A 21,991-nucleotide genomic window follows, 5' to 3' on the forward strand; every position below is an offset into this window, starting at 1 on the left:
AATAATTAGTTTCAGTAGACATGTTATAATTTGTACAATTTTAAATACATATTGAATTCATATAACAAGCAAAATGCGAATACATTGTATAAATATAGGATCCCGTGTACGCGTCGTGAGTAACTAACTCCTTAGTTTGCCTAGTCGTATGTGTAATGTATATGTAATTGCTTGTGGCCCAGATACGGATGCTCCAATCCCACGGTTGGAGCCTTGCTCATGGCACCTCTGAATATGTATGTATGTAGTTGAGTATGTAGTTGCTGCAGCCTGATCCGCGGGGCAAGGACACACTCGTCCCAGCCCCAGCCGGCTGCAAGTTAATCGCATGGCACATTCGTGATACTGTCTCGTTCATGTCGGATCCAGGAGCGACTGTTGGGCGGGCAGATGGGCATTGCATTGAGGATAAACTAAGCGATATGATCGAGAGGGAAAGATCTTTTGCGGGATATGTGACAAGCGCGCCCGCTCTACGTCCAGTTGCTCAGTCCTCCTGGATGGCCGTCATGAGTCCTCACACCTACAGAGTCGTCTCAGGAACATGACTGTGGCCCTGTTCGTAGTCCAGTCGCAGGTCAACGATCTTCTGCTCCAGCTTCCTTATGCGCAGCTGGTACTTGCGCTTGCTTTGCTCCAACATTTGTCCCAGGTTGCTAAGGGAGATAGAGGAACAATTTTTCCAACTAATCGTACTGATAAAAAAGAATCTTACTGGTTGGATTTCTGCAGCTCGCGCACATTTTGATGCAGTTGCTCGTACTTCTCGTCGGAGGCCTTTTGCGAGGCGGTGACGTTGGCCAACAGTGTCTGGATGCGACTCTTGAGCTCTGTTTCCCGAGTCAAAGCTTCCACCAACTGCTGCTCCGTGAGGGCCGCGTGCTCAGCCTCCGAGTAGGAGACCCGGTTGCTGGCTTGCAGCTGCTTCAAGGCTTCATGGAGTATGCCTACTCGCTCGTTGGCGTTCTGCCGCTCCTGCTCAGCCTCGTCCATCTTCGACTTTAGCTGAAGATTCGCGTCCCGCAGCTCCAGCAGCTCCTGCATTATCACTGCCGTCTCCAGGTCGATGGGTGACTTCTTGTCCTCGCTTCGCAGCTCGTGCTCCTTCTCCAAGGCCAGACGTTTCCTCTCGTATATGTCGCTAAAGGGTGATTCTAGACTGACGATGGTGTGCTGGACAGTGGATCGGCGTCCCTTTAGCTTGGAGACGTGGTAGCGCAGACGATTGTCGTCGTCGGGACACCAGGAGCGTCCAATCTTTGGGGCATCCTCGGGGCCCAGGTTAATGTTGTGCTGCCACGGTCCCAGGCTATTCTCGCACACGTTCTTCTCGCTGTCCAGACGGGCAAGCAGGTGCCTGGCCACTGCCTCCACAGATCGGCGACTCTCCTCTGCGGCCGCTGACTTCTCCCCAAGCAGAGCCAACCTGAAAGGGATTTTGTGTAGAAGAGGGAATATAGAACAAGGAGAATCCTGGCCAGACTTACTTGCTCTCCAGCAGAGCCAGCATTACGTCGTAGGCTTCGATTGCGCGATCGCTGCAGTTTAGCGCCAGCTGAAGGGCCACCGCATTGGACTCGTATTTGCCGCATAGCAGATACAGGTGCTCCGTGTGCTCTTTGCATTCGTCCAGGGTCAGTGCCAACATGGTGTTTCGCATTTCCAAGTGTTCAACACGCCGCTGAAATCGCTCCAGTTCTTTGCTCAGCTGTAGGGGCTCCATAAAGCTTTCCATGAACAGGTTTTGCTCCTTCAGCTCACACACCAAATGTTCCACCAGGTTAATGTGCTGAAAGGGAAAATTATTTTAATAAATTGGGTTAAGGAGAGAAAATTGGTCAGCTCACCTCGTTGCTTAAGGATGTATGCTGTTCGTGGGATGGATCTTCACCGGATTCATGTTTGCTGGCACAACGCAACTTGACCCGTTCTGCCATTTTCGGCACGGCGGGAACACGTTTCTGCGGGCTGGTCAAGGAAACACAAGCTGCAAAAAGCGCATTGTCGTTAGTCACAATTCCCATCAGGACGTGGATCTGTTATAATACCATTCAAATCATTGAGACGCTGCCCGCTCTCGTTGACCTCCGTTTCGCAGCCAAAGAAGGCCACTTTGGTCTGCTCCTCGACCACGGCTGCATCCTTGGTGGAAATCTCGGACTGAAGCAGGGCGATCTGCGCCCTCAAGTGCAGTACCTCCTCCTGCAATGCCTCCATTTGTCCCTTATGGCTTAGTTCCTGCGGCATGTGGCCAATGTTGCCCACGCTCGTGGTGCTGCAGGCGCCCTCGAGATCCTCCAGTGGTTCCGTCTGGCACTCGGCATCGGGATTGGTGAGGTTCAGCTCCGAGTTGTACACAGAACCCTCCTGAAAGCTCAGTTCTGAAAGGGAAGTTCTGGGATTAGGGATTTACTCGAATCATTTAGCACCTCTACTCACCACTGCCCTCGGGCTCTTGTTCCTCCATGATGATGTGATCCTGCTTGCTGCGCAGTTTCTTGCTCAACTCCGCAATGACGCAGTGCATCTCGGTGATGCGACACTCGTGTGCCTGACTGACCACCTCCAGCCGCTTGTGACATATCTCCCGCTCAGTGTTGCTCTCCGTGAGCTGTCTTTCAGCCTGCTGAAGGCGCTGGGTAAGTTCGCGCACCCGGTTCTCCAGCTGCTGCACCGACAGTTGCTCAACCTGTGGAAGAATCGAAATGGAAAGAGGCTAATTAGAAGTTTTTAGATGGCTATCCTCGAGGTCATCACATTTATGGGTCGCCTGGCCAGCGGATGGGCCATCAGAGTGTACTCCCAGCTGCGCCTCTTGTCGCTGGGCACCGACGGCGTGTCGCTGCAGCACAGGCAGCTCAGGCTGCGCGGAAGCAGTTGCTCCGATATCATGGTCCAGTGGAAAATTTCGACTGGCGATTACGTCGTCATCCAACCGCGGGTGCATCCGCGCTCTCCGCCACTGCAACTTGACCCTCAGCCTTCGACACGCATCTGCGCACTGGGAGCCATCCGAATTCCAAGACCCCCACAAATTCAACACTTTGAAAATGGGCACTTGTAGAATAATTGTGTTTTCAAATAAATATATACATATCCCATATATAATGATACAGATATATGGGAACGTCTAAAAGGACCATAGCTCTATTTGGAGGTCCCAAGAGAGTTCTCAACTCTGTAACCACCCTACCTTTTTTATATTTACCCACATAAAAATAAATAATTTAAATGCAATTTTAAATACCACAACAACAAACTATGTATAATTTATATTTATATAAATAAAAATATCTTAAAAAGTTAAAAAAATTAATGATAACATTAGATTTTAATTTGTTTTTAGATTAAATTCTTTTAAAAATGTATTCTCTCACAAAATCGAAAAACAAACAAAACAAAAATTATATATTTCAATAATTAAAATTCAAAAATGATAGATTTTTTAAAACTCGAATTTAGATAAATGTTTTTTAGCTAATGAATGGCTTTTCTCTCAGTGTAGGCCCATCACTCACTTTGTTGACAATGTCTAGCGTGGAGCAGCTGGAGATATTGTTGTCGCTCTCGGTGGTGTCCCGCTGCGTGTGCTCCGGGGAGTCCAGGTCGCAGGAACCCACCAAGTGCCTGGCACCAGGTCCTCCTCCTCGCGGCGAGATGCTCCCGAAGACATACTCGAAATCCTCGCCAGCGGCGCTGCCGGAGTGCTTGCCCTGGAATCCGCTGGACTCCCGCTGCTTGCCACTGCGACGCGGCACATCGGTGGCGGCTATCTTGGCCACCCGGGCCACCTGCACATCGTTGGACATCCTGGCTGGGATGGGCGGCTGGCTCCCGACTAGAATTGGCCTGCTTTGGCCCGCTTGGTGATTACTTTTGATTGCTGCTCCATTCCCGCACTTTGTGGCACTGGGTTAACTCTACATGGCACTTCCTGGACGTGTCCTAAGGCATTTTTAATTCATAAACTCGAAACTTTAGTTAGTCGCGATGTTTATTGCATTCTTATCAGAAAATGTATACCCAGACTGGGATGTTTATGTGTGAGTTTACGCTAGCGCTTTTTCAACACTGTTCGATTATTTATCGATAGGCGCGTTATTTGAAACTCGAACTCATACAATTTACTAAATAGAATAGTTTCCTGTTTTATAATCTGTTTTTATTGTACGCTGTTGCGGTAATATACATATATATTATATCTTTTGTCAACACTGCGATATGCTTCCATCTATTTGGGAGTCCTCAATTGCACTAGTATTTCTCTAAGGAATAGCAGATAGATTTTCGGCCCTTATCGTGACCATGGCCTCGTAATCCCTCATGTCCAGTTCGTGGAGAGCCTTCTGCACCAGAGTGGCCAGGTGAGGCGGCAGGTCCTTCAGGTCCTCCATCCGTTCCCGGGCCACAGCACTGGATATTCTCGGTGTGCCGGTACATCGACTGCTCAGACCGCAATTGCCCGAATCCGTGGTGGCGGACGAAGACTTCTGGAAGTCATCGGGCTGCACATCGACCTCGTACACAGAGGAGTCCACCGACTCGGTCGAAAGCGAGGACATTCCATCGTCGGAGTGCAGGGCCTCAGCCGATTTGGGCTTTCTAGAATCTTCAGGATCTGGTGTAATGGCGACGCCTTCGTTGTCTGGAGCAATGGACGGAGTACTGCTGATGTCGACATCATCAACCATGGCGGCGCAATAACCATTGAGGAGCAGCTGGGAGGGAGCATAGCCGTACTCCTCGTCTTCCTCCTGACCCTCTGAGTTATCTTCGTTTCCGGAGAGAAGCTGCTGCCATCGCTGTTCCAGCTCCGTCATCTTGCCAGCCAGTATTCTGTGGGAAATATCATTTATATCATATATATTAATATTTCACAACCTTGATTTCCTACTTGTTGGTCTTCTTTTGGTGAGTCAGGGCTAAATTCTTATCGTTTAGATTGTTCAGCAGAGCCAGACACAAGGATTTTAGGTCGCTTAAGCTCTCTGTTTTTTGAGGCAGATCAATGCCACTCTCCAAGATTGTTTTAACTGCAGGAAAACGGAAATTAAATGGGATTAGAGCTGATCCTGGCATTATAATAATACTCACCTTGTCGGGGGCTTAGTATGGTGTCATCATTTGTGCTGCCACCTCCAAGTTTTACAATACCCTTTTTCCTTTTTGCATCTAACATGGTCTGAATATATATTATTAATGTGAATGTATCTCTCAAAAACACCTCTAAAAGTTGTAGGATAGTACCTTGTACTTGGTAATGCTCTGTTTGGTCAGTTCCAGTTCGCTGTCTTGGATCTTCACACGTTCATGCAGGTACTTGTTCTCCAGCAAAACACCATCGATGTCCAAAAGCTATATAATTAAGGATAAATAATTAAATAAGTACTACATAAGACCCTTTAACACTCCGATCTCACTCTAGGATGCGTTTTCTTAGCCCTAAGGGCCACAAAGAGCTCGTGGTTGAGGCGATGGGCCTTGCACTTGTAGGCATCCCGCTCGGTGATCAGCTCCTCCTTCTCATCGATGACCGCCTTGAGATCGAAGGCCAGCTGGGCATTCCGCTTCTTGAGCCCCTCCAGATGGCAGATAAAGTTGGCCCGTTCCCGACGCCACTGCAGCTCCTCCTTGTTGCGGGCGGCATTCTCACTGGCCATCGCCTGGACACGCGACTTGTTGCTGGCCTCCGTCTCGCGAAGCAGTTCCATGTCGCCCTGGAGCTCGTTGAGCCGCTGCCTCAGGGCCTCCACCTCAGTGCTGAGCTTAAGATTTTGCTCCCGCGTCTCATGGAGCAGGGCGGCCAGGCTGGAGTTCTCGCTGAGGGCACCACACCCGCCGACGGCCAACAGTTCACTGTTGCTCTTCAGCGCCGAGTAGCGCAGCTGCAGGGTCTCCGCCACCAGCTTGTACTGGTCTCGTTCCACGCGAAACTGCTCCAGCTCCTGACGCAGGATCCTCAGGGCCTCAACCTTGCTCTGCAGTTTCCTGTGCACCGCCGAGGTCTGCAAGGGTGGGTCACATAAGTTACTTGGTTAGTTGGGGGTAGTCCAGACTCACCTCCACATTGTACGTGGCCATGACCATATGCTGGCCGAATCCATGGTGACTTGCCACATCGTCCAAGTCCATGCCGAATATTGACGTTTGCTTTTCGATTCCCAAGCTTTGGATGTTGACATTGACAGTGAATGGAAATTGGGGGCTGCCTTCAGCCAGCTGTATCACAATTTCTCGGCCTCTAAGGACACCATTCTGGCCAAACACACAGCTCGAGTGAATCAATTTTTACAGGCGCCTGCGCGGTAAGCCCCAAAAGGTATGCTACATGTGATTGCAATTCGATTCATATCGATAAGCTTTTCGGCCCGTACTTTAAATAAATAATCTTACCTACATTTTTGTTTTCTATTTTTAATTTAACCCTTTAATAACAATACAAATATACAAAATTGCAACTTTCTCCATTTTATCAGTATAATTTATAAGCATTTCAAAAACTTCTACATTGGTTACGTCTTTAATAAACTCATTATTGATTCGAATTTATTGCTATTATACATATGTTTATAATTTTAAAGACTATTTGTAAAAAACATTTGAGTTTTTTAGGGTCCAAACCCAAATTTTAATAACATACAAATTTTTTTTTAGGTATGGTACTTTAAATATTATATTTAGGTAGACAAGTAGGGATTTTCGGGGTAAATAAGTGTAATATGGGACTTAACAACTTTATGCTGACAACAGGGTTTCTGACGCGTAAACATTCCACTTAGCACTCGTCTGCAAACTGCTTTCACATCTGCAATTCTTGCTGTTTTAAAGTCCAGCTTTTCGACCAACTTGAAGATGCATTTTACTTTAAAGATACTTATATTGTGAAGTAGATATATCTGAAGCTATCATTCCCACATACCTTTAAAAATGATCTCCTCGTTTCGATCGAACATTGGTATTGTTTCGTCCCTAAGCTCCTGGCCACCTTTCTGCCGTTCAAAATCTTTCTTGAGAGAGCTGAGCAAAGTATGGGATTTCCTGCGTATTTCCGCCCAGTCCTGGGTTTTTTCTTCTTTCTGTGTCGTGTTGTGAGACTTGCATTGCGTCCAACATATCTCCCGAATGTTGGTCACCTTGCAGGTCTTACGAAGATGACACTGCCTTTTATCCGAAAGATTTTTTCGTCTTTTGTAGGAATATATTGGAATATATTGGGAACATTACAGATAATCTTATATACCTTACCCCACTTGCTTTTCTTGATCTTTATCCTCCAGTAGCGTCTTCATAGTTTGATCATTTTTCTTGAGACGTGCAATTAAATTTTGATTGGTGGCCACCAGCTTCTTTGTGCCACAAATATGGTTATTTAGCTCAAGACTGTAGGTTTCTATTCTGCGCAATATATTTTCCACATTGGCCAAGTGATGATTAAAGTAATGTAGCCTCAAAGCAGATGGGCTCTGTATTGTTTCCACAATCATGCCGTCGGAGTGCAATTTCTACCGAATAATCTTTGTTTCAATTATTTTTAAGATTTAGAATTTTAGGGATAAGACTACTTAAGTAGTAACAACAGCTACTGGCTATATACAAATTATATAGACGAAACTGGAGTTCACAGATAGTCGAGGAATAAAAGTTGGGCTTAGGGTTAGGCTAAGAACTATTTGGAAATCTTCAGCGGCAGCTCATGGCATTCGCGATGGTGACCATCTTGCGCACCACGTTGGCATTCGTTCCGAAGTACGGGTCCACGTCCTGTTTGCCCATGGTCACGTCGCACTCCATGCGCGTGGTGGTGGGCGCCACATAGTCCTCGCCGGCCGTGTCCTGGGCGGAGGCGTGAAACTCCAGGCAGCGACTGACCGTGAGGATCTCCTCCAAGTTGGACACCTTGATGCCAGCGCCGGGCATCACAATGAAGTCCCTGTGGTGCTTGGCTATCAGCTGCGCCAGGCAATCCAGACCATCGGCGGCCGAGGGACGGAAACCGCTGGTTAACAGCCGCTTGAAGCCCAGTTCCCTTAGCAGCTCAACGTTCTCGTCCATGCTCTTCTGGTCGGTGAGGTCGAAGGCGCGGTGAAAGGTTACCGGCAGGCCTCCCGACTCCAGCATCACCTGCCGGCACTGGTCCACATTGATACTGCGATCCGGATTCAGGGAACCGAAAACAAAGCCATCGGCGCCATTCTCCCGCAGCAGATCCATGTCCGTCAGCACGGCGCACATTTCCTCGTCGCTGTAGACAAAGTCCGTGCCCCGTCGGGGTCTCAGCATGCAGTAAATGGGCAGGGTGAGGGTTTCCTTCAGGGTTTTCAGAGTGCCCACACTGGGGGTCAAGCCGCCTTCGCCCAGGGCCGAGCAGAGCTCAATCCGCGCAGCGCCGCCAGCTTCGGCGGCAAAAGCAGATCGAATGGAGTCCACGCAGACCTCCAGCTTGATGTCGTGGCTGGCCATTTCGCTTGTCAGTGATAAAAGTCCAGGTAAACAATAATAAACAAATTGCAAGTGTAATTCTGCTGGTGGTGGACGCAGACCGATAACAATCAGCTGTTCCCAGCCGTGCCAGCACCAAAGCCCATCGATAGCTAGCCCCAGTTTGCTGCCAGTGTTGAGCAATTCGACAGCACGAAAACATTTGATTACCGATGCTTTGAAAACATCGATGACATCGCTTGTTAACACTCGATGTTTCTCCACCCCTAAACAACACTGCGCTGTGCTCATTTTGTTGTGAACAATTTTTGTTAATTTTTTAATTTGATTTGCGAGGGTCGTGCGAGCAAAGCAACGGACAACACACTCCAGAGGATTCGGTAGTGGGATCCTGCAGCATGCGCCAGGACACATAGACAGCAGTAGACCAAGACCAAGCGCACTTGGAGTTACCTAGAAATGACAATGGGCGAGCCAACCACGTCTCTCGTTCTGCCCGTCATACTGCGGCCCATTTTCTCCCAGGTAGGTGAAACGGGCCCAGGTGCTCCGCTCTGCGCTGCTCCGTGCCCTTGGCCGAGGCCCAAATCCGCATCCCAACCTCCCAGCCCCGCGAGATTCGGTTCTGTTGCGTAAACCCCTTGCAATTGCCTAACTTCCATCTACCATTTACCATTTACCATTGCACCTGCAGCTCGAGCGACGCGACGTAGGCGCTGCCCAATCTCTGCGCTCCGCCATTCTCAAATCGGAGCAGAACAATCCGGGCTTCTGCTATGACCTCGTTGCCACCATTGTGCGGCGGGCCGATCTGAATGTGAACCTAAACGAGGCCGTGCTCCGATTGCAGGGCAACATTACGGAAGCGGATCGTAAGTAGCCACGCCAACAGTTTACCTTTGCTAGCTAACGATCTTTCCCCTTTCATAGTCAACGAGTACCGCTTGACGCGCACGGAGGAGCCTTTCCAGGAGCTCAACCGCAAGTCCGTGGCCCTCAAGGTGATCCTGAGTCGCATACCCGATGAGATAAACGACAGGAAGACCTTCCTCGAGACCATCAAGTGAGCAAAAATACCATACACAGCCATACTTCTAACTTAGACCAATGCCAAAGAAATCGATATATCTTAAATTGCTAGATTTAATCAGCATAACTTAAAGCTTCAAGAAATAGAGATTGTAGATCCATATCTCCGAGTCTCTGGAGTTATATTGTTCCCAATTAAACACTATCTAACCAAATGTCTCATATTTTCACAGGGAAATCGCCAGCGCCATAAAGAAACTGCTCGATGTGGTCAACGAGATCGGCTCGTTCATACCGGGCGTTACGGGCAAGCAGGCTGTGGAGCAGCGAAAGAAGGAGTTTGTCAAATATTCCAAGAAGTTCAGCACAACGCTGAAGGAGTACTTCAAAGAAGGACAGTAAGTGTCAGCCAGCGGCAGCTTCATGCTTACTATTTACATGGTTGTTATCACACGATACGCGGTGACTCGAAGATAGCCGGTTTCTTTAATCGGCTCATATCTGGTTTCTTATCGTTTCGGGCCAACCGTTTGGATGATGTCATGCCATTGGCGTTCCGGGCATTTGTTTGGTTTATCACTTTACGACGGAGATTCTCCGAGGCGGGGGCCAAGCGTCAGAGTCGCCTATTTTAAATTGTAAATCGCAGTCAAATTGCTTTGATTATGGCTCTTATGGCGATTACCGCTGACCTTTTCGTTTTATTTCAGCGAGAAATACGGCCCTATGACTAACCAATTTTCTATTTTGTCTACTTTCAGACCGAATGCAGTATTCATAAGTGCACTTTTTCTAATACGGCAAACGAATCAAATAATGCTGACAGTTAAGAGTAAATGCGAGTAGAGAATTAAATCGTTTAATTATGGCAAATTTTAGTGGCATTTTAATTTTATGTTTAAATAACCATTTAACCACCCACAAATCAAATAAACTCAAGAGAGCACACACACTTAAATACCCAAACGCCCGATAAAGTCCAAGTTAAATGTTTGAACGTAAATGAAAATCTGTTGTAACTAAATAGATAGGGCTAATTTACATCGTAAATGTGTATTACAAATAATCGGAAACTAAATTCAGCGAAGCCTAAGCATTGTAATTAACTAGTGAGCAACTATTTATCGACGACGATGTGTGCGGAGTTCTTTTTCGTTTACAATTTATTGTAAATAATTCATTCTTTTTCTGTTAACAACAACATCGGCTAGTTTGTTTTTGTTTAGGAGAAAGCGCCTACGAATAAATTTAAAATTAGTGAAAAGAAAACGAGAAACAGGAAATGTATGTACTACGGGGAGAATAAAAAAAAAAAAACAAAATGAAAACGGAAGACACTTAAATTTTTAACTGTTTTTAATTGTTAGAGTTTGAAATTTAAACACTATACATAATAATCATTTACTTAATGATATGTTCGGGATGAAAAATGCGGAAGCGAAAGACATTAGTAGCCGACAGCACTATCAACAGGATGGAGAAAGAAATTATTTTAATTAAAAAATGTTATATGAAAAACGAAGAACACTAAACAAAAAAAAAAACGGCAACAAACTCATAATGTAGACATAGCGAAAAAAACGACAAATAAATGTATTTATATTCCAAGCTGAAAACTGTGTTTTATATTATAATATTAAATAATAACTCAAATATGGAGTTATAATTATATTTAAATGTTCTGTTATGTCTTTTGTTAGGATATACTGATTTCCGGAGTAAAATATAGATTGGAAAGCTTTAAGATAATTTTTTTTAAATCACCATAGATTTTATAGATTATATCGAAATCAGAGATATTTGAATATATTTAAATGTTCTGTTATATATTTTGTTAAGATATACTGGTTTCCGGTGTAAAATTTAGATCGGAAAGCCCTAAGATGATTTATTCTTAAATCACCATAGATTTTATCGAAATCAGAGATACTTAAATTTTCTGTTATATATTTTGTTATGATATACTGATTTCCGGAGTAAAATATAGTTCGGAAAGTCCTATGATTTTTTTTAAAAATCATTATTGATTTTATGGATTATATCGAAAACTGAGATATTTAAATATATTTAAATGTTCTGTTATATATTTTGTTAGGAAGTAAAATTTAGATTGGAAAGCCCTAAGATGATTTATTCTAAAATCACAATAGATTTTATAGATTATATCGAAATCAGAGATATTTAAATGTTCTGTTATATATTTTGTTAAGATATACTGATTTCCGGAGTAAAATTTAGTTTGGAAAGCCCTAAGATGAGTTATTCTAAAATCACCATAGATTTCTTAGATTATATCGACGCACATGGGGTTAACAGAGAAAGGAGCTGTTAGTGAATAACAGCGTTAGTAATAGTAAACCCTATATAACAGCCCCAGAGCAGTGACTTTCCCACTTGCAACCCCAAAGGAGCCCGTGAGCGGGAGAAAATTGCCCGTTTTTCAGTGTCATTTCGCAGAAAAATCGATTCCCCGCACACTGGGTTCCACTGGGTACTGGCTACTGGGCTCTGGGTTCTCTGGGCCACTCTGCTCTGGCACACTGAGCACCGAGCTGGCAGTTGGGCAGAAATCAGAGTACAAACCAGCAGCGCGACCGAGATGACCCACTTTTCGGTTTTCGCACTGAGACCCAACTGCTACCCACAGAAAGTGGACAACTAGGCGGAGTTTTTTCTATATTATATAGTAGCAGGCAAACCGATCGCGTTCAATCGGTTATTATGTACAGCCTACGTAGCCTAGTGTAAAATCTATGCATTTATGTGAATTTCCCAGCGCAAACGTGGAAGAGGAAAACAGGCGACCTGAAAAAGCAGCAGCAGCAGCAGCAGCGAGCAAGAAGCAGAAGCACAAGCAGCAAAAAAGGTTCGCAGCCCGTTAAACCCAAAAAGAAAAGGTTAACCCAAAAAATCAAAAAAACCAGTGCTTTCGAAATCGAAAATTCAACAAACCAAGAAAACCAAGTGCAAAAACCGTGTGGCAAATTCCATTTTTTTGCGCAAGCTGAAAAAAAAAAGAGTCGTTATGCGAGCGAGCGAGCTGACGAAAAATTTCGCTGTACACCAAATGTTTTCCCAACAGAACCGCTGCTGCGTGAAAATTTCATTTTCATTTTCTCTAGCTGGAAAAACGGAAAAGTTCGCCGCGAGTGCAGTGAAAAACGGCCCAGTGAAAGATATATAATTCCGGGAAAATGGTGGGCCAGTGAAAAGTAAAAGTGTAAGCATATCGATGAAGGAAAAAAAAAGAAAGAGCAACGTAAAACACTACACTCACCCACACAAGCAAACCTACTATACACATACATGTACAGTGTATACACCCACCACCCACATGCTGATGCATATATGTGTGTGTGTGTGTATGTACAATATGCAAATGCGGGTAATCACTCTAATACCAAGGCAGAAAAACGAAACGCTGAATGAAACCGAAATGATGGAAAAATGCATAAATAAAATCGGGCAATTCAATTGCATTTAAGCATAAAACGGCGCGCACACACACTCACAAAGAAACATATATACAAAAAGAGCGAGAGACAAGTAAGTAAGGTAGATGTAAATGGCCAGCGAAACTGGAGCAGCACCAATACCGATGCAAGTGCCATAACGGCAGGAGCAGCATGTGTGTGTGTCTGTGTGTGTGTTTCATATTCATAAGCTCCCAGCAGCAGCAGCAGTAGATGGAGAAGAGGAAGCAGAAGCAGCAGAAAAGTCCCACTTTTTGGGGTTCCACTCTGGGGGCGGTTTTCATTTTCACACTTGCCACAGCCTGCGCAACAACAATGTTAAAGTTGTTTGCTGCTGCGTGCGTAGAACAAACACATGCGTATGTATATGTACAGTGTACACCCCGTACTCACACACCTGCGTACGTGAATGTGCATATGTATGTACACAAAGGCAGCTAAATGCGGGCATGCGGTTACCGTTACCCTCTCCGGTTCGAAGTTCTAACACCCGTAAGCTACCCACATTTTGTTTATACTTATATTTATGACCCACTGTACTCAGTTACCGCTGCAACGATCTTAAGTCACGCGCCGAAATCTGGTGACACGGTGCGGATACTTAATCTGAACCGATCGATACAAATTCCAGGGGCCTAAAATAGTTTGTTGATAAGTATTGATATTATTTTTATTTTTAATATTATAATAATATAGTTAATAATACTATTACAGGAATTTTCTTTAGGCATATGTATGTAGATATACCAAAGTTCAGTTCTCATATAAAGTTAGTTTACTTCTTAAATGAACACTATTCAGTACATACTATACTTGCCAAATTCCATTTTCAGGATCATTTCCATAATATTAGTTCAGGAAGTGGTAAATAGATAGGGGGAATTCTTTTGTAATGAACATAACCTAACTCAATGTCTTAAAATGTAGGCTCCATTTATTCTTTGCCATCATCACCTTAGACTGTTGTCGAATAATTAAAGTTAAATTTACGAAATAATTTTGTAATTCTTCTTCATGTTATAGAATTTTCTCAAGCCATGACTTAAGTTTATTGGTTTTTGATGTTCAAATTTCGATAGGTTTCATATTGTAACTAAAAGTTTACTATTTTTACTTTAAAGCTTATCACAAACTAAGTTCGAATTTTATCTAAGGAACATTAACAAAACATTTATAAAAAATGACCGTATCGTTTGAGTGATTGTTGTAAAATTTATAGAACTTTATCCCCCAATAAGAAAGCCAATACCCTTTTATTGGGTTTTTTCGGTCGGAATTAATCGTTGAGTTTGGCCAATTTTGACATATGGCAATCATTCAATAATTTATATGCTGGGCTGCCAGCCAAGCTGCGACCATGAGATTTCCGCAGGCGGGGAAACACTGCCCCCCATGCCATTTCCCATTTTCCACTTCCCATTTCCCGGTTGGACCTCCCCCCCACCCCATAACTGTGCTATGGTTTTTCCATAGTATTCAGTGTGGCTGTGTGCGAGCAGCTTGTTATAAATAGGCGAGATAGTTTTTGTGCTCGTGTTCTGGTTCCGCTTTTTTTTCTTGGCTCTGCGATTGAGGTCATGCCAGCAGCAGGATAATGAACTTTTCCAACATCTTAAATGTAATTGCTCGACTTTAAAAAGTTTCTGTTCGCAGTGTTATATTTTTAGAACCTGCCACTCGTCATGGGCTCGAGTACTTTGACGGTCTTATGTGCGACTATTTATGCATGTAATTGTTGGCAATGGCTGTTGGCCCTTTGCTTTCTCGACTTTAATGGCTGCAATTAGAGGCACTTAATTGTTATGTGCTTGACTTTGCCCGAGTGTGTGAGCATTCAATTAATTGAACGACAGCCCATTATGGCACTGAGCATCGCGTCAAGGGTGCTTCTAAAGTTTCTGTGATCTTAGCTCTAGAACATGCAGAAAATATTGGCTTTCGGTGAGTTTCTGCCAAGGCAATATGCTAATTAATTGCCTTTCTTCACCAACTTGTCTGTCAACATATCGTACAAGGTGGAAATTGCCATTTTGCATTCTCAACTTTTGTTCTTTGCTTTTATTTCTCGGTTCTTGGGCAACTTCATTGCGGAGTAAATCAAAGTTGGCGCGCAAAAAACCAAAAAACGCCACAAAGTTTTTAAATTAGTTTGTGGCAGTTTGCAGCCCACAAAAGTTTTATACTTTCTTGACTTTTTTGGAACCGCCGAAAGTCACAGAATATTGTTTTAATTACGAGTTTTTGCATAATTCACTTGTCGCCCGACGTTTGTACATGAAAATACGCATACGCCACGTTGTGCGGAAGTGAAGATATTGTCCCTCCCCCTTTCATTCACCCCCCACCCCCCTAATAGATAACGTGGCTCAGTTCCGAGTGAATGGGAATTTTCCATTTAATTTACTCCGATGGCCGCAACGACTTTGGCCAGAATGTGGGTTAATAGAGTGTAAAGCAGCGCCAGGCCGCAACCCAGTTTCGGGTGGTTTGTTGGGTTCCAGTTCCAGTTTCTACGCTTCCTCCAGTTCGTAACACCCAACCTCCTGAGAGGCTGCCCCTGGTGCGCAGTCTGGGGTTCGGGCTAATCTGCACTTTAAGAACTCATTAAAATTTCAAGCCTCCTCTCAGCGTCGTCAGACATCATCGATGTCTTCTTCTTTAGGTAAAGCTTTAGGGCTGTGTTAAATTTTTAATTACTAACTAGATCGATTCATTTCCCTTTGGCACTTTAAGTAAATACAGACCAAGGATTACAGTTTGAATTTAGCATCACTTTAGTTACATGCTAAATTATATGTTTTATTACAACCTTTATTATAAAAGTTCCTTAGATAATAATATTTCACTAATGATTATCTAATTTTCTTTTGTTTTATTGTACCCATTTAACGTCTGATGGGCTTAAAGTAATGGTTGACGTACTGGACCTTTAACCAGAGGTTAATTAATTGATGGAGCCTCACATTTTTCACTGTGTTTGAGAGGCTGGCAAACAAGTCGCCTGTGACGTAGGCACCCAAAGCTGTGTGCGTGTGTATATTCGTGGAGATAAATGGTGCCAAGCACTGCTCAAGTTCCCGAAAGTGTGCGGCAAACGGTGGGGTGCTTAAAATAGTCACCGGCAGGCACAGACAGACACTGGTGTTGGGTGGCCAGCAGAGGGTTAAGGCAGGACGAGGGGCAGTAGAGGGTTAAGGCAGGAGGAGGGGCAGTGGGTGGGGAGGGGAGGGGTTCGCAAGTAGCTAGGGATGATGTTGTGTTTGAGGACAAACAAGGAAATGACAGCGGCCGGATAGCAATCTAAGGATACTGCCGGACAAAGGACACGCCGAATATAAGAAAAGAAGTGAGCACTAACTGGTACACAGAGGGAAATAGGACATTCAGTTAAATCTCTAAAATATTCCAGAATCACAGATAATTCTATGTAATTTTTAGCCTTAAATCAGCAATTATAAAATAAAAAAACCGTTAAAGCTATCTTTTGAGATTTTTGATCACTCAATTTCATTGAATAAATATATTTACTATATTATATATTAATATAGTTGATATTTCATTTTTTATTGCCTACTTTTAGGCACCCCATTATCTTTTAAGATTTTGGAATCCTTGATATTTTGGTATCTTGGTTTCTATCCTCATTTTACTACCCACCTATTATGCTATCCATATATGGGGCATTAAAATCAAGCTGAATGTTTTTTTTAATGTATTTTTATGGCTTTTCCTGCTGTGTACTTTTACAACTCACAACAACAAAAGGCCTTTCGCCCACATCTACTTCAATTGCGAAATGCTTGCAATGCGCTTCATCATAATTAAAAAATCCTGCGGCCCACATGCTCACCCACACAAGCGCAAGCTTACGCTCACGCACACACAGGGCAAACATGGCCACACTCTCTGTTAGTTAACAGTAGCGTGGCAGCTCTGCTAGCAGTTGTTATCCTTTGCTCATGCGCCAACCCTCTCTCTCTCTCTCTTGTTTTTAAAGGGATATTTTCTCTCGCAGATTACTCGCGAGTTATATAGACGACCTACTCGCACTGTTACACTCGGCTGTCTCTGTCGCACAGCCAAAAATTAGAGTAGAACCATTAACAGCGGCAAAGTAACAGTAACAGTAGTAGGGCAAACTTGTTGTTGTTCTTGTTGCAGTTGTAACACACGCACACACACACACGCACACACATAGGCATAGGCACTGTGCATAACAGCAACTAGTGGCTGTGCTTTTCCCATCGCTTTTCCCAGTTCGCATTTTCCATTTCCCTCTCACATTCACATTCAAGTCGCGCTGCCCTGCAGTTGTGTCAGTAAGTACTTAATACTCATGGTGGGCAGTGTATAATGGCATAGTGTTAGTGCAAAGTGAAATGGGCAGGACATCAAGTCGCTATGATTGTCAGTTAATGAGATAATTACAGTGATTACGGGTCAGCTGGCATAGGTAATGGAACCCTCGAGCTCGACTTTTAAACCGTTTATAAAGCTAAGTGGCTTATTGGAAAAGTTTGCCAGAGAAGTTGCGTGTTGGTTTATAATATCTCTATAATCTATAATGTATCTATAGATTGCAAAAAGAGTTCTGTTTAAATTTGAAAGATACTCAAGTTTGAGTTATCTGAAACTGCAATAACTCTATAAGTCCTTGTTCTGTAAGACCCTAAGTGGTTTATAGTTTTTCTATAAAACCCACTTTTGCATGTATCACCTGTATCACAGCAACAAGGTGCTCATCCGCCTTTGGCAGTTGCCATTAAAAAAAGTACTAGCTGTGGGCAGTTCTCGGGACCGGAAGGGCGTATTGCAAATGCCAAAGACTTCCGTTTGGCTCCGGCTAGATGCTGTCATGCAACGCCCACCAGGGCGGGGCTCCACCAGCACCAACACGAAAACAAACACCAATGCCGAAAGCCACAGCAGCATCATCACCATCACCAGCACCATCCCATCTCCATCCCATAATCATCATCATCATCATCATTCTCATCATTGGCACTGGATAAACGCTGTCATAGCTTTTAAATGTCAGGCAGTCCAACCATCTGCATCGGTATCGGGATGGTCCATATAAACAGTGGCATTGACAACCCATCGAGTGGGTGGTTCGGTGGGTTTTCCAGTGGTTGGGTGGTGCATCCGATGGATGCGAGCTTTGATGTATTAATAACAATTTATCGATGCAGCTCACAGCTCCGGTAAATGGATTTCAATTTTGTATATCCTGAATTTAATGATTGGATTAAGGTTTCCGTTTATGGAAAAGTGCTTTTGGCTGAAAGGCCATCCAACCCGTTCGACTTCTCGTGGCTTTTTCGAACCCCCAGTGAATCGATGCTGATTACTATAGCTGGTCTTGCCGCCGTCTAGACAAACGGGCGCCTTCCATTGTCTCAGCTGGCAAGGGTGGCGTATGAGTAATGCAACTGACTTCGAATGCTTTTCGTGGCGTATGCGTAATATTTTCGTTGGCCAAAGTCGATGAAAGTCGGTCTGTGTAATTGAATGTGAAACAGTTTACAAAGCGATTTAATTAATATGCTGACAAATTAAACCCATTGTATAAATCCAAAATCTTTCTGGTGGAGATAGACATTCAAATGGGCAGCCTGGCCAATCTCAGCTTTTGTGGGCTGTGCGTGGACAATAAATACGGTCAGGCAGGCAATTAACCCGAAAGTTCGAAGTTCGCCACACATCACACACCATACAAAACCATATAAAACCATACAAAACCACACTGACCAAGACACGTGCGTGCCGCTCATGAGGAGAAAAGTCAGGGCAGCTGACCTATTTCCACACTTACCAACAGCAGCGGGCCAGGCCCATGAATAAATAAGAAACCCAAGTCAGGCCAAGCCAAAGGGATAATAAAAGCAACTATTTATAGGAGCCAAGTGTAGTCTTGGCCCAGCGGCAGCTCGACCATTCGGCTGGCTGCTGATTTACTGGCCTCATTCTGATGTGCGGTTATCGCTTCCATTGCAGTCGTCCGAGGGGCAGCCACAGCATGCCGTACGAGTCGATGCACCATCATCAGTCGGCGGCCGCTGCCGTGGCCGCTGGCACCGCCCCCAACGGAATGCTGGACTCCCTCAGCCTGCAGCTGCGGGACGCGGAGATGCGGCGCACGGAGATCGAGCGGGCGCATCAGGTGAGTGTCCTTCCGGGTTCCAGATCATAATATGTATTCCTTTTAAATCCGCCTTTTGAAAGCAAGATTACAAATGATGCCTAAAACTACCTATTAATTTGAATAATGTTAGATTGATACTGAGAAATGCAATAATGAAAAAATACTAAATAAAATCCAACAAGGCAAACAAGTTATTAAGGACTTTAGCTTCCAGGGCCCCTTTCTTAACAATATTAATTTTAGTATTATATACTAGCTTCAATTTGTTACATGAACAAATAAACTTTGAATAAGACTGAGAAAAACGGATTTTTCTTTCGCATTTTCAAATTATGCTTAAACTACCTATTAATTTGAAGAATGTTAGATTGATACTGAGAAATGCAATAGTGAAAAAATACTAAAAAAATACCTACAAGGCAAACCAATAACTTAGAATTAATTAGGCCTAAGGACTTTAGCTTCCAGGGCCCCTTTCTTAGCAACTATTAATTTTAGTATTATATACTAGCTTTAATTTTTTACATGTACAAATAAACTTTGAATATTACTGAGAAAGTATTTGCATTATTTTCTTTTATTAAGTATTATTTCTTTTGCATTTTCAACAGTATCATATTGAATGGCCTCGAAAAATATTTGTATTACATTTTTTTTATTAAACATTTCATATAAACAAATATTATTTCCCATTCTTTTCTTTTATTTACCGTTTTAAAAACATTTTCTATCATTAAAAGCAATATATATCTAAAAATTTGGAATTTTTCCCTTAGGAAACCCTGGCACAAATACGCAATATGAGCGGAAGCGCACGTCCCGATGCCGAGGCGGTGGAGAATCTGCAGTCGAGGGCCCGGGAACTGGAAAAGAAGGTGACTACAACCCAAAAAAATAGGCTAAAAGTATATAAAAGTAATCCCCCTAATACGTATACCCCTAGGTTGCGCTGGAAAACGTGCGCTGCGAGGAGCTGCAAATCGAACTGACCTCGGCTCTGAAGGCCAAACAGGCATCCCGCTCGGTCTGCTCCGGAATGGGCAGCATGTCCTCCGGAGCCGGCGCCACCATTCCTACATCGGCCAGCAGCTCCACCGTCACTTGGGCACCGACAATCAGCCACCAGGACCAAGGCTCCGAGATCGATATCATAATGGCAAAGATTGAGCAGGTAGGATAGCATTTCAAAAACCCATATAAACTACAGCCAACAATCGGTGTAAAATGGTATATAATTATTTATGAAAGTGACAATGCTTAAAAACAGCAACAGGTAACAGACAGCAAGCAGTGTATAGATTAGTGTAGCCTCGAATAAAATTATATTTCGGGATGGGAAATAGTTTATAGACTTCATCAGAAACATCTAAAGAATGATCTAGTTTCCATCCCGAACTATAATTAATTTCAAAGTTGAGGGCCCAAAGTTAGGTCAAGTCCAATTAAATCAACGCAAACAGCCAGTCTTGTGTGTGTTCAGTGGGGCAGCAAGAGTGAGGGTATTAAGGTGCCTGATCCGTCTGGCTGGAAAGTGAATCCTCGGAATTCTCGGCCAGGGCCTCCTCGATGAAGCGGCTGACCTCCAGTTCACTCACTAGCGAGCTGGATGAGGAGCCATCATCATTATTATTATCATCCATATTACTCGGCGACAGGCAGGATAGGAAGCTCTCCAGGCTGGAGATGCTATTTGCCCCCGAGGCATCGGGATCTGTGGAATCACTGGGCTCGAACTGGGTGCTACTTTCGCTAGAGTTCAGATTACCCTGGCGGAAAACCTCATCGGAGTTACTGATCTGCAGCTGGCGGCGCATCTTCTCATTCTCCCCGGCCAGCTGACTGATGATGTGCTGGTTCTCTTCACTGCAGCGATCCTCCAGATCGGCGGACAGCTTCATCAGCTCCAGCATGCTCTCGATCCGGGCATCTTGCTCACGTACCACCTTCGCCAGTCCGGCCAAGTAGCGCTCCTTCAGCTGGTAGCTATCGATGAACATGTCGCCCTCGCTGTGCTCCCGGTACTTCTCCATGATCAGCTCGATGCCCTGGTAGAACTCTTCGGCGGTCTCCTTTAGTTCTATATTGTCCCGCAGCATCTGCATCTGCTCCTCATCGCTATTCGTTTCCGAAAGATACTTAAGCAGCTGCTCTTCGCGGAACTTGCGACAGTTGGCCAGGTCCTCATCCACTTTTTCCGCATCGTTTAGCAGCTCATCGGTCCTGGTCTCCAGTTCGTTCAGGCTGTCGGCAATCTCCTGGGTCTTCTTGATCAATGCTCCTCCGAGTCCGGAAAGCAAGGGACCGTCCATCTTCACAAAATGCTACGGCTGGTAAGATTGCTCACGTTGAATTTGGAATTTTTTGTCCGATTTTCGTCCGATAGAAAATCACTTCCCTTGGACTTGTCGGGGCCAGACTGGGCAAAGGCCAAGGATTGATAAAGTAAGGCCTACTGGAATTGACATTTTAAAGTTCCCTAAAGCATTGCCACCATATTAAGTGATTTTGGAGTGTGGAGTAAGGGTTTTAGTTGAGTCATATCTATAAGTTAACTCACATATCTACACCAAGTAAAAACATTGCACCCCTACACAAAAAAGAGGTCAGGATCAATTTCAATAATGGAACATAACACAACATAAAAATGTTAAATTGATATTGAAAAACGTTTTTCTATTTCAGCTGAAAAACTCTTTAGTTTTGAGAGTTTTAATTATATATGTAAAAATATTTTATTTTATTATAATAAAACCGTTTGTATCTTTTTATCCTGCAGGATAATCGCGTGCTGGCCGAGCTGGAGCAGCCACGCACCTCGGCCAGCGCCAGCATGTCAGCATTGCCGCCCAGTTCCATGATGAGCACGGTAAATAGCGAATTTAGAACCATATCAAAGAGTGGTGAG

At 44.1% G+C, this 21,991-nt stretch overlaps 6 protein-coding genes across 28 annotated transcripts in view; 2 read left to right on the plus strand and 4 right to left on the minus strand.

The window, feature by feature from the left end:
• Positions 1-5: 5 nt before the first annotated feature.
• Positions 6-4,020, minus strand: LOC119556034 (colorectal mutant cancer protein). Of its 2 annotated transcripts, none has more exons than XM_037867822.1 (7): positions 3,519-4,020; positions 2,440-2,689; positions 2,049-2,381; positions 1,848-1,987; positions 1,488-1,789; positions 716-1,426; positions 6-656 (listed from the first exon to the last, which is right to left on the minus strand). In XM_037867822.1, exons 1-7 carry the CDS (start codon positions 3,807-3,809, stop codon positions 524-526), a joined length of 2,160 nt encoding a protein of 719 aa, XP_037723750.1. In that variant the 5' UTR covers positions 3,810-4,020; the 3' UTR covers positions 6-523. The 2 variants fall into 2 exon arrangements, with proteins under 2 accessions (XP_037723750.1, XP_037723757.1); XM_037867829.1 differs by lacking the exon at positions 3,519-4,020 and adding an exon at positions 2,758-2,962.
• A 120-nt stretch (positions 4,021-4,140) lies between these two features.
• Positions 4,141-6,196, minus strand: LOC119563219 (coiled-coil domain-containing protein 149). The gene is made up of 6 exons (XM_037876517.1): positions 6,061-6,196; positions 5,421-6,005; positions 5,248-5,355; positions 5,095-5,182; positions 4,895-5,033; positions 4,141-4,836 (listed from the first exon to the last, which is right to left on the minus strand). The coding sequence occupies exons 1-6, from the start codon at positions 6,130-6,132 to the stop codon at positions 4,266-4,268; spliced, it is 1,563 nt and encodes a 520-aa protein (XP_037732445.1). The 5' UTR covers positions 6,133-6,196; the 3' UTR covers positions 4,141-4,265.
• A 30-nt stretch (positions 6,197-6,226) lies between these two features.
• Positions 6,227-8,585, minus strand: LOC119563220 (copper homeostasis protein cutC homolog). Of its 4 annotated transcripts, none has more exons than XM_037876521.1 (3): positions 7,246-7,674; positions 6,920-7,185; positions 6,227-6,255 (listed from the first exon to the last, which is right to left on the minus strand). In XM_037876521.1, the coding sequence occupies exons 1-3, from the start codon at positions 7,482-7,484 to the stop codon at positions 6,242-6,244; spliced, it is 519 nt and encodes a 172-aa protein (XP_037732449.1). In that variant the 5' UTR covers positions 7,485-7,674; the 3' UTR covers positions 6,227-6,241. The 4 variants fall into 4 exon arrangements, with proteins under 4 accessions (XP_037732449.1, XP_037732447.1, XP_037732448.1 ...); XM_037876519.1 differs by lacking the exon at positions 6,227-6,255 and adding an exon at positions 6,638-6,862; XM_037876520.1 differs by lacking the exon at positions 6,227-6,255 and adding an exon at positions 6,639-6,862 and having other exon boundaries at positions 6,920-7,161.
• Positions 8,586-8,695: 110 nt separating this feature from the next.
• On the plus strand, positions 8,696-10,972 carry LOC119563370 (programmed cell death protein 10). Its single transcript, XM_037876721.1, has 5 exons — positions 8,696-8,964; positions 9,134-9,311; positions 9,370-9,502; positions 9,702-9,866; positions 10,230-10,972. The coding sequence occupies exons 1-5, from the start codon at positions 8,899-8,901 to the stop codon at positions 10,312-10,314; spliced, it is 627 nt and encodes a 208-aa protein (XP_037732649.1). The 5' UTR covers positions 8,696-8,898; the 3' UTR covers positions 10,315-10,972.
• Positions 10,973-12,008: 1,036 nt separating this feature from the next.
• Positions 12,009-21,991, plus strand: part of LOC119563516 (RIMS-binding protein 2) — a 29,360-nt gene continuing 19,377 nt past the window's right edge. For 17 of the 19 annotated variants that reach the window (XM_037876964.1, XM_037876972.1, XM_037876970.1 and 14 more), the window contains exons 1-5: positions 12,009-12,334; positions 18,939-19,104; positions 19,863-19,961; positions 20,030-20,257; positions 21,863-21,986. In XM_037876964.1, coding sequence (XP_037732892.1) covers positions 12,222-12,334; positions 18,939-19,104; positions 19,863-19,961; positions 20,030-20,257; positions 21,863-21,986 — 730 coding nt within the window. In that variant the 5' untranslated portion in view covers positions 12,009-12,221. Of the gene's footprint in view, positions 12,335-12,442; positions 12,689-12,997; positions 13,015-18,938; positions 19,105-19,862; positions 19,962-20,029; positions 20,258-21,862; positions 21,987-21,991 lie in introns of those variants that run through there. The other 2 variants (XM_037876975.1, XM_037876976.1) reach the window with 2 other exon arrangements.
• LOC119563519 (FGFR1 oncogene partner 2 homolog) lies at positions 20,307-21,515 on the minus strand. Its single transcript, XM_037876987.1, has one exon. The coding sequence runs from the start codon at positions 21,393-21,395 to the stop codon at positions 20,589-20,591; it is 807 nt and encodes a 268-aa protein (XP_037732915.1). The 5' UTR covers positions 21,396-21,515; the 3' UTR covers positions 20,307-20,588.

Source organism: Drosophila subpulchrella, chromosome 3R (assembly GCF_014743375.2).
Source record: "Drosophila subpulchrella strain 33 F10 #4 breed RU33 chromosome 3R, RU_Dsub_v1.1 Primary Assembly, whole genome shotgun sequence".
Taxonomy (NCBI): Eukaryota; Metazoa; Arthropoda; class Insecta; order Diptera; family Drosophilidae; genus Drosophila; species Drosophila subpulchrella.